At 35.2% G+C, this 20,709-nt stretch overlaps 1 protein-coding gene and 1 long non-coding RNA gene across 3 annotated transcripts; both read right to left on the bottom strand.

Annotated features, from left to right (window-relative positions):
- Positions 1 to 1,427: 1,427 nt before the first annotated feature.
- On the bottom strand, positions 1,428 to 19,273 carry LOC129889175 (uncharacterized). Of its 2 annotated transcripts, XM_055964372.1 has the most exons (7): positions 18,937 to 19,261; positions 18,612 to 18,651; positions 12,751 to 12,821; positions 3,565 to 3,659; positions 2,606 to 2,673; positions 2,013 to 2,123; positions 1,428 to 1,737 (listed from the first exon to the last, which is right to left on the bottom strand). In XM_055964372.1, exons 1-7 carry the CDS (start codon positions 19,148 to 19,150, stop codon positions 1,602 to 1,604), a joined length of 735 nt encoding a protein of 244 aa, XP_055820347.1. In that variant the 5' UTR covers positions 19,151 to 19,261; the 3' UTR covers positions 1,428 to 1,601. The 2 variants fall into 2 exon arrangements, with proteins under 2 accessions (XP_055820347.1, XP_055820348.1); XM_055964373.1 differs by lacking the exons at positions 1,428 to 1,737; positions 2,013 to 2,123; positions 2,606 to 2,673; positions 3,565 to 3,659; positions 12,751 to 12,821 and adding an exon at positions 12,828 to 17,056 and having other exon boundaries at positions 18,937 to 19,273.
- LOC129889176 (uncharacterized) lies at positions 5,642 to 12,744 on the bottom strand. Its single transcript, XR_008766825.1, has 2 exons — positions 9,463 to 12,744; positions 5,642 to 6,040 (listed from the first exon to the last, which is right to left on the bottom strand). It is a non-coding gene; the product is annotated as an uncharacterized LOC129889176 (long non-coding RNA).
- Positions 19,274 to 20,709: the final 1,436 nt, after the last annotated feature.

The following is a 20,709-nucleotide window of genomic DNA, read 5'->3' as shown; positions in this document are numbered from 1 at the left end:
TCAGTGGCCTGCCGCGTGAAGCTGATGGGGAAGTGAGGCTTGGTACCCAGGCCATTCAAAAGAAAAGAAGCTTCAAGTATCTTGGGTCTATTATACAGGAAGATGGGAATATCGACGACGATGTTTCACACCGTATTGGTGCAGGGTGGATGAAATGGAGGCTCGCCTCCGGAGTGCTATGTGACAAGAAAGTGCCACCAAAACTCAAAGGCAAGTTCTACAAAGTGGTGGTTAGACCGACTCTATTGTACGGGGCGGAGTGTTGGCCAATCAAGAAACTTCATGTTCAGAAGATGAAAGTCGCGGAAATGTGAATGCTGCAGTGAATGTGTGGGCACACTAGGATGGATAGAATTAGAAATGAAGATATCCGAGACAAGGTGGGAGTGGCATCAGTGGAGTTAAAGATGCGGGAAGTGAGACTGAGATGGTTTGGGCAAGTGAAGAGGAGAGACACAGATGCTCCAGTGCGGAGATGCAAGAGGTTGGCTATGGACGGTTTCAGGTGGGGCAAAGGGAGGCCGAAAAAGTATTGGGAAAAGGTGATTAGACATGATATGGCACAGTTGCAGCTAACCGAGGACATGACCTTAGGTAGGAGGCTGTGGAGGACTCAAACTAAGATAGTGAGCTAGATGGCTTATCTTTTCTCCATAGTAGTCATAGTTTTGCTCATTTGTTTATTAACATTTGATTTCTGCATTTGATTACTGCTTATATTTGTTGGTCCGATTTACTTTGGGTATCCTATTTATCTATAGTAGTTAATGCTCCTTTCTTTCCAGTCTTTCCTACCCTGACTTTCTCGCTCTCATTATTTATATTTTTATATTGTTTTCGATATGCTTGGCTCTACTAATTTATGTCTTGTTTTCCTTGTTTCTCCTCTCTTGTTCTTCTCTCTTAAGCCGAGGATCTTTCGGAAACAGACGTCCTACCTTTCAAGATGGGGGTTAGGTCTGCATGCACTCTACCCTCCCCAGACCCCACATGGTGGGACTATACTGGGTTTGTTGTTGTTGTTGTACACAACTTGGCATACATGTACACTGAGAAACTAGTACTCATAAAAAACCTATAAATATTTTAGCATCATGTTGTTTTTTATCTTTCAAGATGTTTTCAAGAAAAAATAAATTAGACTTGAATATCCGCGCGAGGTGTGAGATGGAAATCCACAGTAAGCTAAAGAGAAAAAACAGAACTGAAATTTCAAAATAGTATGTGCTACAATTAGCATTAGGAGATTTTTAATTTTAAAAAATAAATATATTTGAGGGTAATTTTTGAATTTCTGATTGTGGCAACGATAATCTCGTTTTACGCCTGATGATTCATTTTTCCATTCAATAGAATGAATTTTCTCAACTCAACGAATGAGGATTTAATGTGCATTCGTCCATGTTTATGGGTACTCTTGCTATAAATTTAAGAGTATATTGGAAGCTATTCAATAGATATAAAACAAAACTAACTACATACTTGAAATGACTTTCACCAATTATGGGTGTAAGAGCAACCCTCTCTCTGCCCATTAACGCATGAGCAATACAAAAACTTAGATGAAACAGTCAGACCTGGTCAATTAAGAGGCTTTGTATTTACAGTATAGATTCCAGTTGCTTCAGATCAGGGTCCAGTCTCTCAGGTGCTACATCTTCCTCACCAGCAAAAAAATATGAATCAGCTACAGACTTTCCCTTTTCAAGCACATCAGCTGGGACGGTTTTAAGAAGACTGAAGGAAGAAAAGGGAAAAAAATCATATTTAACTACTAGGCAAAAGCCGTAATTATTTTAGATTAAACTAGCCAACTATGCAGGGATAATTGAGATTTAAAGAACCGCTGAGGTTGAAAGACAAATTATTTATTATTTGAATAGAGCAGAAAGAATATAGGAAATTCATATAGCTGAGCCAATTGATTTGGGAATCAATTGGGTATGACACACTATTGATTGATTGATTATCACCAAGGCAGAAAGATACTAATAAAATGGAAGAAGTCTAACCTGTCCAATGCATTTAGGGCAGTAACAATTTGTGCCTTCATCGAGTCAATTGAGGCCCCTGGATCCTTTCTTGATGCACGCAAAAGCAACGAGTCAAGTCCTTCCAATGCGCTGCACGAAAGAATAAAAACACTAGTAACATCACGTGGGAGTAAAAATACAGAGTTGCATGCAATATGATGGTCCAATTTGCATTTTGGTTAAAAATGGTTCGTTCTGTTTAGCAATGTAAAAGGATATACTAAAAGCATGTTCCTCTCGTCGTTAATTTGAAGGTGTTCCATCTCTCACTGGCAGTTCGGAATAATAATACCTGCATTTGTGCCATAATTTTGCAGCCAACCTTGCTTAAGAAGAAAAGTCAGGAAGCTTCAGGAACAAAATCAATTATGAAGCTCTCTGGGAGAAAGACCTAGAGAAATCATCAGCGTTCCAAGAACATTTTAAAATTTTCTTACATCTTCTACCCAATAGACTGATCATCCTGTGCAGGCTACTGCAAATTTTAATCACTGCAAAACTATAATGTTACTACACTACGTTGTATTTAAACAGCATTGTTCAGGTTGACAGTTGAATATATGACATAGTACCTCAGACACTGATCAACATCACTGAAAGCTGATTTACCATTGCCACCATCAGCTGCGTATTGTGCTACCTGCAATTGAATGAGAAGATACGAGAATTTTTTCAGGCATCGATCATCTTTTTGTAGTAGGAAGAAGCCTTTAGTATTTCTCTGTACAACAACCAATAGATGAATCAAGAAATTTTTTTTAAAAAATTACACAACCAAAAAAGGAGAAAAAAGAACTGCCTAGAATTAGTCGAACATGTGAACGAATATCTATCTTTAGTGCAATGCCATTTTTAAACCAAGCAAAGAGATATAACTCATTTTGGAGCTTTCTCTTTTTTATGTTAGATTTTTTCTTTTCTTGGTAACTAAAATTTGAGCGTTCGGGATATTTTTCCCTTGCTTTGATAGACAGATGATAACCTGTCAAAGAAATGCTACTTGCAATGGTATTTTGTTGTTATCCGATTCTCTAATTTGGATATTTAGCTTGGACTTCTGTAGCTGGCTTAAATGATATCAAATGTTCATATTAGCACCGTGCAGCAGATATGGCATAGCAGAGAACTTACAGATAAATGAAAATATTTGTGCCTTCTTCTCTTCAAATCTTTTCAAGCTCCTCCTATACTGCCGCCACCCCAAAAGATTACGACTAACAAGTTGACAAATATTTATATTCATGACTTGAAAATAATAATTTGATATTTACAAACTACATGAAACATCCTACGATCAAAAATTTGTCTCAAAATGTTTAAAAATCATTGGACATCCCTAATCTTTCACTCATGCTTAGGATGTATAGTGTGCTCCAAGACCAGAATGGAGCATTCACAAGTATAGACCAACTAAATCAGTTTCATACATTCCTAATTTTGAGAAAAGCTGTACAGAAACTGATAATTATCAACCGTTAGAAAATGACATTCAATGAGTTGAGGATGGGGATGTGGGAAATCCTTAACTTACTGCTCGAATATTGACACGAAGAGATGATGCAGGACCAGAACGCAATATATTCCGGCAATCTCCATATTTAGGTTGATCAACCTCTAAAGATTTCTCTATAAAATCCAAAAGAACATATAAATATCATGCTGTGAAATCTTACAATAAATTTTTTAAGTGTAACCATACTCCAATTATATAGCACTCAGTAAAATGTGACAACTTGCAGGAACCTAGAATTATGGGTCCAATGGCGTACGCATGATTTTCCATAAGCAGTGTCGACATTTTAAAAAGTGAATAAACGAATAATTAATATAACAATATCATATTTTAGAAAAATAAATTCATGTACACTACTACACCTCTCCTTGGCGAGTTCTCAATTTTTAAGACGTAACCATAATAAACTCACTAAATATTAAAAAAATACTTCCGTTTCTATAAGATACCAAACAGTTACTCAAAAGCTCATCATTGAGAAACTTGTGATTTCGAGGTTGGAAAAGATTGAATATATGCTTTTTGCATTGCATCATGATCATTCATATGATATTTTTGAATTGGTAATTTCTTTTAGGGAAAAGAGTCTGATATACCCCTCAACTTTGTCATTTAAAGCTGATATACTCCTTATTACAAAAGTGGCTCACGTATACCTTTATTATTACAAAATTGGCTCACATATACCCTTACTATTACAAAAGTGGTTCACATATATCCCTACGGTTACAAAAGTGATAAAATTAATTTTAAATTAATTTTTTTGATTTTTAATTTTTTTTAAAATCATGTATTTGATCTTTTTCATGCACAAATTATATTTTTGATTTCTTTGATCATTATTATTTGAGTTTTTTAATATTATTTTATTCTCTTTCACTCTTTAGTGTAATACTAAGAGAAATAAAAAGAAAGAAGTGTGAATTGAGAAAGAGAAAATTTTGGGGCTATATTTTAAATTTGGGGCTATATTCTTTAAAGCTAACTTTTTTTGCAGCTATATTGTATTTTAGTTTTTATATCTGTAAAAAAATTGGGGCATCTATAATAAATTTTACAAGAAAATAAGTAAACTAAATAAATTTAACCATAAAAATAATAAATTTAAATAAGCCGTTATATTAAAAAAGTTAAAACAAATAAATAAAAAATCAGCGTGATCTTCTGGCTTAGAAAGAGCAAACGGAGAGAGATGTAATTTTCTTGATATGAATAGTGTGCTTATGGAGTTAATGATGTTAACATGTTAGTGCTGCTTACTTATATTTAAAATTTATTTTTTTATATGTTTTTTATCCTGGTAGATTAAGTTAAAAAGACATAACTCATAATGTGCACACAATTTATTTAAAGTATATTTGAATATTTAAATTATTTAATTAAATTTATTATTATTGAGTAAATTAAATTATGTGAGAAGGATAAAATATAACCCTACATGAATTATTTTTTTAATAAAAAAAATTTCAAATTAATTTTTTCACTTCCGTTAGAAAAAAAAGGATATATGTGAGTCATTTGTGTAATAATAGAGGTATATATGAGCCACTTTCATAAAAAGGAAAATAACAACTCTAAATGACAAAGTTGAGGGAAATATCAAGCCATTTTTCCTTTTTTTTATAAAGGTAACAGTTATATTAATATCAACAAGTATACTACACCATAAAACTGTGTATTCCCCCACAAAAGTAGGCCAATTACAAAAGGATCCCATATGTTAAAATACTTAGGGATGGTTTGGTAGAGTAGATTAGAAGAAATAATGCATGCATTAGCTTTGTGTATTAGTAGTACCTTGTTTGGTACACTTTTTCAATCTATGCATAATTAATATATGCATTAGTTATACGCCTTATTATGTATTGAGGTATTGCTAATACCATGGATTTTTGCATAGTAATGCAATGGGGTCTAATGCATGCATTTGTATGATTAAAGACACAATTGTTCTTCAAAATCTTTTCCACCATATTTGTGGAGGGTATTTTAGTAAGCAAATATTTTTTAAAAAAAAATTATGCAATGCATGCTATATTTAATACACCAACCCAAACATTGTATAAGAAAAATCTAAGAATAACTAATACCAGCATTACTAATACACTATATTTTGCATTATACACTCTACCAAATGGCCCCTTACAAACTGTGAACATCAAAAATATCTTCAGTTTGTACTAACAATTCCTATTTACACCAAAAATAATAGAGGGCTAGGCAATTCATCTTGAACTTTTGGATGTTGCAATAATTGCCCTCAAAACATCTTTTGATTTCTCTTTTCCAAACTGATCACCAAATATATGCCGGGACAATTTCTATCTCTCCTTCCTTTAAGCTGCATTGCCATCACTGTTCCAACAGTTTAGCAGTTCCTTTATTCTTCTTGGCATCACCCACTTAATTTTCCTCAAGTTGATGAAATCTTCCATAGTTGATATTGTTGACACCCAATTTTGGCCCTCCATAACGTAATTTAAAAATTGATTTTCTTCAATTTTAAACAATTTTAAAATAATTAGCTTGCAAAAATCCAAACAATATTTTTTATTATTATTTTAAAGTAATTTTGGCACTTTTTATAATTCTTGAACAATATATATATTTTTATTTATATAACTATTACTTTTTATCATTATTCGAAAATCATCTCAAAAACATTTTTATTTTAAACTAAATGTTTTGTTAACTAGTTTGGCTGAATTAATAGACTCATATTTATTTTTAAATTAAAAAAATTCAAAAAATATTTTCGAGTTTATTTTAAAGAATTTTTTTCATTTTTATAGTTCTTAATGATTATTTATATAATTATTATATTTTATGAATATTCGAAAATAATCTCAAAAAAAAATTAATTTTATTAATCATTTTGTAAATTAGTAGCTCATATTTTTTATTAATTAATTTACAAGTAAATTAATTGCTTTATCTTGTTAGAATTAAGAAGCTTGTTAATTCATTTTATTCAAATTTTAGCCGAATTTTCTAATTAAATTCACTTTAGCTAATTTCTTAATTCAATATGGCTAATTTCTTAATTCAATTAGGTATAATTGAACTCATGTGGCCCTTTTTTTTAATTGCAATTCTAGACACTGTTGGACTCTTTTTTCTTTTAATTTTAGCCCATCCCTTATACCCAATTTTCATCTAATTTTCATATGTTGTTCCTTTCCAGCAAACCAAAGACCCAAAATTGACCAACTCAATTCCTTTACTCCAACACCAACAATACAATGCCAATATACAATACACGTGCCAACTCCACCCCATCCTAATTTCCACTAACTCAATTCTCAACTCAACATTTCATACTATCCATCATCAACATCCCCATTCCCTATGCCACCTACCCATTCCCCAATAAATATATTCCCTCAATCAATCCTTATACTACAGCAACTGACCCAACAACAAACGTACTAAATATGTCCATCCTTCGCCGTCTTCCTTTTCCGCCCATTCCCCTCTTTTTCTTTTACCCATACTTACTACACTATAATATTCTATCCGGCTACAAATTTTTGAATTTCAAAATCTCACAAAAATTCTAACTTTTGCCTATAAATACTACTTTAAATCCTTAGTTGTAGATAGACTTTGATACTCACAAAAATCATTACACTCTTACATTTGAATATTTCTTTTTAAAAAAAAAGAATTTTTGAATTATCTTTCTATTACACTAGACTTTACTGGAAGAACGAGGGTAGATTCGTGATCAAGAGGACTCCAATTTGCTGCTCCAAAACAGGTGATTGTCGCCCATTTCCTCTGTGTTTTCTGTGATAAAGTGTTATGTATAATCTTAAGAAATTTTATATGTGAGTTGATTTTTGTTTAGCTTAGCTGTAATGAAATGTAGTGTTAAAATGTATTTGTATTTCGTTGGGGATTTAAAGTCGTTTTTCCATCACGTTTTAAACACCTTGAATTTAAAGAATGATAAAAGTATTTTTTGATTCCAAGTGGGTATTGTTTGGTATCTTTATGTGATAAAAATGTTTGGTCATATATTCCTATGTAATAACTGGTTTAAGGGCCATGATATTTATTCTGTTTAATTGAAATCTTGAGCATATTATGTGTTTTCCCTACTAAAAAATATAAAGTGGATACATTGCATATAGCTTTGCTCTGTATTTCTATGTGCACTAAATACAAGTTTTTAATCTTCTTTCCCACTCACTTAGTAGATTTATATGTATACTTAATCTTCCAGAATTTAAGTAGTAGCATATATAAAATCCTGAAGGTCTTAGTTTGATGCTTTAGAAAAGATTTCTTTACTACTTGATGTGGTGAATTTTAGAATTGTTTGTCTATTAAAAGAAACTTATTATAGATAAGTTGTTCTGAGTTTTGTTTAAAGTTGGCAATCATAAAATGGGTATCTTGTCTTACACTTGCATATTTCCTATTCCGGTTAGTATATTCGTAGTATAACTTTACATGGCTCTATATCATCTTTTATTCAATATCGTTTAAAGTCGATTATTTTACTAATCTCTTCGTTCTTTCTTTATTTGTATGAACACTTGGGAGCAAATGGAGTCTCAATTCGGGACTCTCACAAATTTGAGTCTCATGACTCGACACCTTTATACCGGCACACGGAGTCTCCACAATATTTTAGACTACCCAAAAGCAAAACAAGCAAATCTGCTTGGGATCATCTTCTACAACTTACATTTTAGCATTATTTGTTTACGGTTTTTTTTTCTTTTTCTTTTTCTTTTTACATGTTAAACTTGTTTGTGTGATTTAGATATATTCTAGTTTGAAATCATAATATTTGACATGAGATAGATGGTTAGGTTTGGGGACCTTGAGCCCGTTTGGATGGGCTTAAAAAAAGTAACTTTTATGTATGAAGTGCTTTTAGAACTTTAAAGTGCTGAAAGTTATTTTTATAAATAAGCAGTTGAGTGTTTGGATAAAAGTGCTTAAATGAGGAAAATTATGTGAATTTTAAGGTTAAAAGAATAAAAAGGGTAGTTTGGGAATTTAGTTAAAATATAAGGGATATAAAAGTAATTTCCATAGTCAAAGAAAATGACTTTAAGCACTTAGAAAAAAAAAGTTAGGAATCCTAACTTTTCATTTTTGACTGACTTTAAGAACTTTCTGGCTTAAAGTTAGCATTAGACAAACACGTCCAAAAGCTGAAAAGGGGCTTTAAGTTGGTTTTGACCAACTTAAAGCCAATCCAAACGGGCTCCTTATTTAGTTACTAATAAATTTCTTCCAATGCAGTAGCTTTATTTTTTTTTGAAAGATCTTTTTAAAAAAAAAAAATCAACCTTTTCTTTTTAGCTCAAATTTGTATTGAAATGTTTTTTTTTAAAACTATGTTTAATCCATGAGAAAAATTTTGATGTTAAATTACTTTTAAATATGGATCTTAGATTTTTTCAAAATTGTTTCAATTAAGTGATCATTTTCAAGTCCCACTTCTAAAGTAAAACAAGTCTTACATTAGCTACAGTAAAATGCTCATTTTATTTTCAAGTATGCCAACGATTCCAAAATTGAATGTTTTTCGGACTTATCTCTTCAAATTTTTTAATTCCTTAACACATTTTAGCTTTAATTAATTAACCTAAGTTTGGGCGGTAATCGTTTTTTAACGAATCTTTAAGAATGCTTAATACCTTCCCTTTAAGATAACTAGAACTCTAACCTAGAATCACATAAGTTAGTAGACCTTTATTTGTTTTTAATTTAGCTTTCCTTTAGTTAACGACTTGGTATCCTAATTTACCTTAAAAATAATTAGGTGGCGACTCCTTAAGTTAAATAATCTAGGAATCACCAATATGTTGTACACCGTTTGACCGTGAGTTAAAATGGGGTATAACAGGTATGTCCATTTATAGTGCAAAAAAACGATGGTTTAATTGTCTCTACCTGTTCATTACAAAGATAGCATATGGTGCATAGTTGCATTTCTCTCTTGCTCATATATTCATGAGTCAGAACCTTTTCTTTGGTCAACAGCCATGTGAAACAAGCTACCTTGTAAGGAATTTTCACTTTCCAGATCATCTTCCATGGCCAACAACCCACTTGATTGTTGGAGGCAGTGAAATCTCTGCAAACAGACTTTACAGAAAACTTCCCTTTTGCTGTGACATTGGCAAATCAAGCTATCCGCCTCTTCTGAAAAACCATTGAACTGAGATAGAATGTGAAGGAAATCTACTATCTTTTCCATCTCCCAATCATGCAAAAATCTTCTAAAACTGAGATTCCATACTTGCCCTGTCCACATGTCAGCGACTGATGCTTCTTGTTGTTGGCATATGCTGTATAATTATGGAAAGAGATGTTTGGGTGTGTTTTCTCCAATCCAGATGTCATTTTCATTCCTTTCCCAATTTTGAAGCCTCTTCTTTGTTGGAAAATTGGCCAAAGGTTTCTGACAGATCTCCAGATTTTGCATCCATAGGGAGTAGTCACTTCCTTTGTTGTCCATTACCCCTCCTCTCCATATTTAGCTTTAATAACTTGTTTCCAAAGCTGGTTGTCATCTGGGTTAAATCGGTACAACCACTTCATCATCAGACTTCTATTGTTCTCCCTCGAAACGTTACCAAGGTGGATTTTCTTCTTGTCATCATTGTCTTGCCAGAAGAAATTCCTCCTTAAGTCATCTATCTTTTCTATCACATTAACAGGGGCAGGAAAGATAAGCATCATATATGTGGATAAAGCATCAAGCATGCTGTTGATCAAAGTCAATTTCCCACCCATAGAAATGTATTGACTTTTCCAGTTGGTTAGTCTTCTTTCACTTTTTTTTTTAATCCCATTGGATTTGCTCTTTGCACCCAGAGACATACCTAGGTATTTAGTAGGAAGAGCTCCTATCTCTCCTCCTAAAATATCAGCCAAGGATTGAATATCAGTCACTGCATTGATACGATAAATGCAACTCTTTTTCCAATTAATGTGCAAATCTATGTGGATTCAAAAAGGATGAAAATCACTCTCAATAATAGAATTTGTTCTTTGGAAGCCTCACAGAAAATCAGGGAGTCATCAGCATACTGCAGGTGGATGATTTCTAAGTCATTCATTGTCCTGGGATTTGCTTGGGAACCTTTTACCCATCCATTTACTTTTGCAGTCTATATCATATTGCTCATGCCTTCCATAGCTAGGATGAAGAGGAAAGGATATCCTTGTCTCAAGCCTCTGCACGAGGAGAAGAAACCAGTAGGCTGTGTTGACCAATACTGAGAATTTGACTGTGTTGATTCAATGCTTGATCCACCTTATCCACTTGGAACAAAACACATCTTCTACAATAGTTCAAGAAGGTAGTTCCAAATGTACAAGAAGGAATTTCTCAACCTTACATCCCATAATTCCAGCCAACTCTTCAATGTTACTATCAACTTCAACACTAAACAGGTGGCTCTTAGCGAGGTAAGCTATCAAACCTGTGACAGCTTTAATGGTTAACAAAATCCCTCTGACAAGAGGAAATTGTTCCTTCTTTGCCGTACACAATAACGGTGTTTCATCAGCATGCAAAATATGAGAGACGGACACCTTTTTGTCACCATTTCCTTCTACCTTAAAAGCCAGCGATCCACCCCAATCTTTCTGCTCTCTTTTTTATTTTTGATAACGGTGGTGTCCAGGTCAGCTTGCGCGCACCTCGACTAATTTCATGAAATAATTGTCACCTCTCATCAGCAATTCTTTTGTGATAACCGAGGTGTCCGGATCAGCTTGAGCGCACCTCAACTAATTCCATGGGAAATTTGTCACCTCCCACCATCAACAGGTATCAGATAACTCTGTTTACTGAGGCTAGGACAAATTTGAAGAAATCACCTAATGCTTTTGTCTCTGCTAAGATTCGAACATGAGACCTCATGTTTCTCGACCCACTTCATTGACTACTAGGCCACACCAATCTTTTAGCTCTTTTGAGCATCAAGAAATAAAATTTCCATAATCATAATAAATAAGGGGATAAGAGGAGTCTCCATAATCAACATTCCCTTTGATTCATAGGTGCTCATGATCCAATTTGGTCAATATTAGAGGATGGCTATTGTTTTTGGGTTTTCTATTTTATTTTTTTTGGCCGAAGGGGGTAAGGGGACAGGATAGCAATGTTATTGCAACCACAGACACAAATCTTGAAAGAAGAATAGTTTAAATCAATAAGGTTTCAGGGTATCAGAAAAGAGGCAAGACATTGTGGAAGTATCCCCACCTTATTCTCACTCGTTTAATTTTTTCCACCACAACCAACTGAAAAATACAAAATGATACGACACATCTTGAATAATTGGAGTAAATTTCCCTGACATTGCAAAATACTGAAGCAGTAGAAAGCACAGGACGGACTTCAATCCTAATGACTCAAAAGCCAACTAATTTCACATAAAGTACAACTTAACCTCTATAACTTATTTTAAAAGTGCATAATGTTTCCCATATCAAAATTCAGGAAGAAAAACTGAACGCTCAATTAACTCTGAGGAGATTTGATAATTCTATCATTCAAATAAAAAAAAATTCAGAATTCTGAGAGATGGATTCCGATCCCAACAGTTCTGAGAGATTTTCTTTAGGAGGGGGAAGGGGAAAGGTGGCAGGTGGGGAGGAGAAAGGATGGGGAAGAATAAGAGGAGGAAGGGGAAGGGTTTTGAAGAAAAAGAGGGAGAGGGGAAGGGGGACAAGTGGTTGAAGAAAAAGGGGAGGGGGAGGTTCAGTTCTGAAACATTTTGACGAAGGAATTGAGTAGAGGGAGGGGGTATGTTTTTTTTATATTATTTATAGCTGGTTTTTGTTTTTTTATAAGTTATTATATTTCTATTTTATAATAAAATTTACACGTCATCATTTCATTTAACCATCTGATACGTCAGCAAAGAGTGAGTCCCAAGCAGGTGATCTCACAAACACAGGTGTTCATGATACAGATTTCTGCCAAGAAAAGGTGTCTAATGATCACTGGCACATTTAAGGTATCTATCTGACCGTGGTGCCAACTTCAGGCGTCTATCTATTATTACTCCTTTTAAGTCTAATATTTCTTTTGTATTGCTTTAAAGATCATTGAAATACACAATCAATCTAAATAAACACATGGATTGCAGCATGAATGGAGGATATTTACTATGCTTTTCACACTAGGAAACGAAAATAGTAAAAGTTGGAAACAAGTGTCACCTAATTCCTTGATCTGCACCCCAGCTAGCAGCACAGCTGGTACATAAGACTCCAGTGGATCAAGCTGTTTCCTAATTATCAAATCAAAAATTGAAATAACAAAATGAACACAACAACTCAATTCAAGCCTAAACGAAATCACAAAGTATCACAGCCTTATAAAACTAATTGAAAGCACATAGGACAATTACTTCAGCAAAAGCTAATCTTACCAATCACAGTAGCTAAGTAAAGCAGGTTGGCAGATGTGAAGCTAGACGCACAACAACAACAACATACCCAGTGAAATCCCACAAGTGGGGTCTGGAGAGGGTAGAATGTACGCATACCTTATCACTACCTCATAGAGATAGAGAGATTGTTTCCAAAAGACCATCGGCTCAAAAGTCTCAGCTCCAAGTAAGAGAGGAAAAAGAAAATATATATAGCATAATGGCAAAAAAAATGAAAAGCGAAGCAAATTTTACAAGACAAGATCAATAACGATAGCAAAGTAAAGTGATAATTAAAGGCAATAACAACACAACTATAATGACAAGCCTAGACCTACGACCAACCCTAAACCGACACAAGGCAAAACACTATTCTATCCCTACTAGCCTTCTACCCTAATCCGCGACCTCCATTCCTTTCTATCTAAGGTCACGTCCTCGGTGATATGAAATAGCGTCATATCTTGTCTAATCACCTCTCCCCAATACTTTTTCGGTCTACCCCTACTACTTCGCATAACCCCCAAATCCAACTGCTCTCACCTCCTAACTGGGGCGTCCCTCCTTTGCACATGCCCAAACCACCTCAGTCTCGCTTCTCTCATCTTGTCTACCACAGAGGCCACTATCACCTTCTCCCGAATGACCTCATTCCTAATCTTATCACTCCTAGTGTGACCACACATCCATCTCAACATCCTCATCTCTGCAACATGCATCTTCTAAACATAAGAATTCTTTACTGGTCAACACTCCACTCTGTATAACAACACCGGTCTAATCACCATCCTGTAGAACTTACTTTTAAGTTTCGATGGTATCTTCTTATATAAAAGGACTCTAGAGGCAAGCCTCCATTTCATCCACACTGCCCCAATGTGATGCGTGACATCCTCTTCGATGTCCCTACTACTCAAGATGATGGATCCAAGATATCTAAAGCTTTCAGTCTTGGGGACAAGTTGAGTGGCAAGCCTCACTTTCATGCCCTCTTCATCCACCGCACCACTGAATTAGCACTCCAAGTATTCAATTTTGGTCCTACTCAATCTGAACCCTTTGGACTCCAGAGTGTCTCCATTAACTTTGTCCGGAGTCTCATCAATCAAAAATATGTCATCCACAAATAGCATACACCATGGAACCTCCTCTTGAATAGACCGTGCTAGCTCATCCATTATCAAGGCAAACAGAAAAGGGCTCCGTACAGATCTTTGGTGTAGTCTCATCTCAACAGGAAAATGATCTGAGTTACCTCCCACCGTTCTAACTTGAGTCTTGGCTCCATCGTACATGTCTTTTATCGCTCTAATATACATCATCGGGACACATTTAGCCTCTAGGCACCTCCAGAGAACATCCCTCGGAACTTTATCATAAGCCTTTTCAAGATCAATGAACACCATATGAAGATCTCTTTTTCTTTCTCTAAATTTCTCCGTTAATCCCCGCATAAGATGAATTGTTTTAGTAGTCGACCGCCCCAGCATGAATCCGAACTAATTCTCTAAGATTGACACTCCTCTCCTCACCCTTAACTCCACCGCTCTCTCCCATGTCTTCATAGTGTGGCTTAGCAATTTGATACTCCTGTAATTATTACAATTTTAGATATCACCCTTGTTCTTGTACAATGGGACCATAGTACTCCACCCCCATTCATCGAGCGTCTTAGCTATCTTTAAAATAACATTAAACAACTTAGTCAACCACTCCAAACCTGCCTTGTCAATGCTCTTCCAAAAGTCTACCAAAATCTCATCAGGCCCGGCTGCTCTCCCCTTCATCATCCTGCTAATAAAACGTCTAACCTCCTCAACCCTAAAACACCTGCAGTACCCAAAGTCTCGAAGACTATGAGAGTGCGCCAAATCACCCAGTACAATGCCCACGTCTCTTTTTTTATTTAAGAGTTTGTGGAACCAAAATCTCATCGGGTCCGGTCGCTCTCCCCTTCCTCATCCTGCTAATAAAACGTCTAACCTCCTCAATCCTAAAACACCTGCAGTATCCAAAGTCCCGAAGACTATGAGAGTACGCCAAATCACCCAGTACAATGTTTCCATTTTCTTTTTCATTTAAGAGTTTGTGGAAGTAAGCTTGCCACCTTTGCTTGATAGAGGTCTCATCCACTAACACTTTACCTTCCTCGTCCTTAATGCACTTTACCAGATCCAAGTCGCAGGCTCTTTTCTCTCTCTCTTTGGCAAACCTATACAATCTCTTATCCCCACCTTTTTCCCCTAACTCGGCATTTAGGCGTTCAAAAGTTGTCGTCTTAACACTGGTGACCGCCGACTTCACTTTCGTCTTCGCCTTCTTATAGATATCATTAAGCCTACTCTTTTCATCCTTATCCACGCACTCCAACCACTCCATATAGGCAACCTTTCTAGCTTTCACTTTGCCTTGTACTTCTCCATTCCACCACCAATCTCCTTAACGACCACCAAAGATTCCTCTTGATACCCATAGAACCTCGAAAGCTGCTTTTCTAATACAACCAACAGTCATATCCCACATGTTGTTTGCATCCCCACTACTATTCCAGGCCCCTAAACCAACCAACTTCTCCCCAAACTCTAGAGAGAGGGTGGGAGTTAGCCCCCCCCAATCTAATCATCGGTCGGTCATAAAGGGTCTTCTTTCTCCTATCCCGCTCAATCTCCAAGTCCATCACCAAAAGCTTATGTTGGATAGTACAATTCTCACTTGGAATAACCTTACAGTCCTTGCAAAGGCCTCTATCACCCTTCCGGAGGAGTAAGTAGTTAATTTGAGTCCTAGCTACCGTGCTACTAAAGGTAACCAATCAATATCCGTCTTCAGAAAACACGAGTTAGCAATAACCAACTCAAAAGCTTTAGCAAACTCCAAGAGAGATGTCCCGCCACCATTCCTTTTCCCAAAACCAAAGCCTTCATGGACATCATCAAAACCATTAGAAGTTGTCCCGATATGACCATTGAAATCTCCCCCAATGAAAATCATTTCGATACTCGATATACCTCTCACTAACTCACCCAAATCCTCCCAAAAAGAGCCTTTTAACTTCCTCATCCAGGCCCACATGGGGTGCATACGCACTAACAACGTTCACAAAAAGTTTGCCTATAACTAGCTTAATAAATATCATTCTATCACTAATCCTCTTTACCTCCACCACACACTCACTAAGATCCGCGTCAACTAGAATACCTACTCCATTTCTATCTCTAGAGCCTCATGAATACCATAATTTAAATCCATCCACATTTCGAGCTTTGGTACCTACCCATCTAGTCTCCTGAAGACAAGCTATATTATTTTTTCTCCTCTTAAGACTCTTCACTAGCTCTATGGACTTCCCTGTAAGCGACCCTATGTACCACGATCCTACTCTCAACTTAAGAAAACATGTCCCCTTCTTACCACTATTTCCCCACGCCTTCAACCCCAATTGAGGACATGATCCTAGTCCACCATCAGTAACCAAAGTCACTAAAACGATATGACCTACAAAGTGATAAACTGATAACAGATAAATCCAAAGAGTACAAGCAACGAGCTAATAATTGACAATATAAAGTATATAATAGAGAGACAACACACACTAGGTAATAAACACTAATGGTAGGAACTAGGAAAGAAGAACACTAAGCAAACTGATCAGAAAGTGATACTAAAATAAAATATAAACAGGAGCACAAATAATCAATTGAGGGAAGGAAAGATAGAACCTGGCCCGGAGCGAATATGACAAAGATACTGACCGGAATCCTAAATGTCGTCGGAAAAGTTGGGTGTAGCCGGTATTTGCTTGTACCCGCCAGAAAATGCAAGAGGAGACCAAACGCTTCGCCGGAAAAGCCTTTCCAGTCTGATCTAATCCTCTCCGGACATATCTAAGCCTTTTAGATCTCGTCGGAGTTGTGGCTGGAGCAGATCTTAACTGTTGAAAAAAAAAGAGAGAAGAAAGAAAGAGAGAGGAAGATCTGCCGAAATAGTGCTCCGCCGGAGAAGCGACGGCGGAGTCGGGCAGTGGGTCTGCCGGGACAGTGATCCGGTGAGTGAGAGAGAACCGAAACAGTGGTCGATTTTTACCTGCAGTTTCGCTGACCAGCATTCACTGATCGGAAGCGCTAGAAGAGAGAAAAAATAGAAATAGAGGAAGAAGAAGAAGATCCTGCAAGTGTCGGAGAGAGAAAAAAAGAGACTACCAAAATTTTCAATTAAACTAAATTCATCAAACTATTCCTTCCCCAGTAAGGCGTTTCCTAGATTTTCTTCTGTACACTCAGCAAAATGAATCCAAAAAACAAAAACAAACAATAGAAAAACTAGTAAAAGAACATCAAAGTTTTAATCTTGAGAAGAGAGAAAGCAATAAGGATTAGAAAAGGGGTGACCTTAAGCTAAAATCTGCAGAGAACAAATCAGGATGATCTTGGAAAGACGCACCTTCCTGTGGAGCTTTAAAATCTCCACAGGAAATTCTTGGTATCACAGAAAAGTTACTGTTTTTCAAGAATCTTCAATACAAGAAGACCCAAAAATGAATCTTTAAAAGCCCTTAATTGCACAGAGAGAGAAAAAGATGAATGAAGCAAAATGGCAGGTAAATAGTGAGAATGAAGCTAGGCGCACAGATGATGGAAATTAATGAAGATTGGGGAGCCATATCGAACAGAGTCTCCTGACATCACTAAGCTATACAAGCTATTTGATCTTTTGTTCTGACATGAATATCAATATTTGTGAAAACTTTTGTTCTGACATGAATATCAATATTTGTGAAAACACAAAAGTAGGCAAATCCTGTAATTCACTCGAGGAAAGAATGGAAAGTGGTTTTTTCTGACATGGGGACGAAATTTAGCCTTAAATACAAGTTTCATCCAAGGAAGTAGACAACAGCACTTCGAACCCAAAACTTAGCACATTTTGAATAGTCAAAACCACTTGGGGAAATTAGTTTTGCAAACTTCATGAAGCAGATTGCGCAAGATTTCAAAATTTGACTTGAGAATTGAGAGGGGCATGGAAGAAAGAAAATGCTATAACTTCATTCAAATTGCCAGGCTAGATGAAATCATGGAAACTTGCTTGAACGAAACAAAATCACTATCGATGCTTTGCCTCCTTCATTATCATACTAAAAAAAAATCCTTCTTTTTTTTTTTCATTTTCACTAAAAAACTTCCAAGTGCAAGCTACTGATTCAAAAAAAAAAGGACCAAGTGCAAACTCAAGTCATTAAATACATCATCAAATTTACTTAAAGAAAAACACATAATCAAGGGAAATTAATGGAGCTAAACATGCTACAATATCTGCCCCATTCAACTACATAGATGTGGCAATCAAAACTAACTCTGCCTCTTGATATAGTTTAATGGTCACAACTCACAACTTACAAGCTATAAGAACGCACAATAGTATAGGGGGAACAAGGATTTAAATGCTTCGGGTGCACCTTTTAATATATATTACATATTTTTATGATCTTTCTTTAAATTTCATACAGATTATATACTTCGATCAGTGAGTGTATCATGCACTTCACTGCTTATATGCTGAATCCACTTTTGTAAATTAGCCATATTTTCATCAACTAAATAAAAATTATATATGTAACCTATTCCAAATGTCCACAACTTTTGTGCTCACCTTTTAACATACTTGTCAAAAGGGCTACCTCCTACTGCATCTGCAAATCAAAAAGTTCCAACACAACTTTCTTAGGTCGCTTGTAATATTTTCCATAAATCCAAAACAAATTTTCAGAAGGAAAAGAGCACACACAGAGCAATGGATATAAATGAAAATTTCATTTTTGCATATATATTACCAATTTCGATCACTATCTCACTTGTTAATAACCTATGCAGCCAAAAATGGCCTTATACATGACCAGATGATTACGAATGTAATTAGCAAGGCGCACTGCTCTGAAAGTGGCGCACGTTAGCATTGCTAGATTGAAGGGAATCACCTTTAGGTAGGGCGAGCCATTGAAGCAAGACTCCGAGGGCTATGTTGACCAATCGTCTGCTTTGCCGCCTTTTCTCCGGTAATAACGCGCAAGTCAAGCTAAAATTGCGGTGACATCTCGATGGCAGCAAGCTTCGTCGCAGCGGAGGGCGAAGGAACCGGGAATTTAAGACGCTGGAGCTAACATGCGCAGGGGTGTACATGGCAATTGTCATCGAGTCGGAATGTTTGGCAACGGAGAAGGGCAGTCTTATGATAAGACTTATCCAGTTCAGCCTTCGAATCGAATTTACAACTCTACCCTATTTAACTACACATTGGTCTACTTTCGTATCTTTCATGTTATACTAGTCTTGGTGTATGCAGTCCCTCGTATTAATAACATAATAAGACTTGATAATGGGCGCCCAGCCAATTCTTAGTAAGCGTATGATGCCAATTAGTTTTTGAAAAAAAAAACAAATTAAGATTTAGAGTCTGTTTGAATGACTTATTTTAAATAACTTATAAATTGAAAATTGCTTATAAGTTTAAAAAAAAATAGGTGCAGTCTATCTTATTTTTTTTATTTATAAGTTGTTTTCAACTTATAAACTGCTTAAAAATAAGTTCATTCAAACAAACTAAATTATTTATTGGGACTTATTTTAAATACAAAATGACTTTAAGTAGGCTAGCGAAACACTCAAAAAAATTAAAAACAGCTTATAAGTAACTTATAAGTCAATCTAAACGGGCTCTTAGTGTTTGTCCATATTATTTGTCACTATCTGGTAAATATATTTGGAAAAAATTCCAAGTTCTCAAGTTCTAGAAAAAACTAGAAATTGGGAACTTGAAAAGTTTTAAAAATTCAAAAACTACTCCAAACTTTTATATTATATAAAAACACTTATCCTTTATTAATTATAACTAAATATTTATCTACCAACTTACTCCATCACTTTGTCTTCTCGGTCATCTGATCTAAAAATAAAAGCTTGTCAAGAAAAGATTGTTCGTACAATGTGGAAAGATTTTATAAAAGAATATTTTTTTTATTACCTCCTCCGAAAAAGAATATTTTGAGTGACAAAATTAGAAAAAAAAATTATTTTTAATTCAATTAATGTATTACTCTTGCCCATATTGTTATTTTGTTGTTGTTGATTGTTATCAATTATATTATAAGATTTTTTTTTAACGGAACCTGTTCATTATAAAATGATAACACAAACTTATGGGTATTTTTAATATTTTTTAGAAGGCAGAAGTCATAAATGGCCCCATAAACTTGCACATACTTTCCGCTTAGACGCCTAAACAAGGTTGTTTTCCTATTGAACACTTGTTTCATTCAAAAAATGTACCTATCAGACATACATGACTAACTTGGCACTTAACTTGAGCATTAAGTGGAGTGCGTGTAATACACATGCACATGATGTGGAAAAATAACAAATCAATTGAAGACACGTGGTATTTTAATTTAAAATAATTATAATAATAATTTGAATATAAAAAAGTCTAAATCTAAAAGAAAAGAATTTCAACTAAAAAAAAGAAGAAAAAATCCACTTACACACCCTTAATCCACCCCCCGCACCCCCACCCTCCTCTCCCTTTCTTTTCTTTCCTCTAAAAGTCAGCTCTTGTCCACAATTGTTATTCTCCATTTCAAAAATGGAGGTTTTAACATATACTAAGTATAAATTCACCATTTCTATTTATGTCTTCTTTCTTATTCCCATTTTAAATTGATAGTTTTTTTTTAAAAAAAATTAATTGTTCTTTT

Source organism: Solanum dulcamara, chromosome 5, assembly GCF_947179165.1.
Source record: "Solanum dulcamara chromosome 5, daSolDulc1.2, whole genome shotgun sequence".
Classification (NCBI taxonomy): domain Eukaryota; kingdom Viridiplantae; phylum Streptophyta; class Magnoliopsida; order Solanales; family Solanaceae; genus Solanum; species Solanum dulcamara.
Note: the sequence above shows the minus strand (reverse complement) of the source record. Positions and strands in the feature narration are given on the sequence as shown.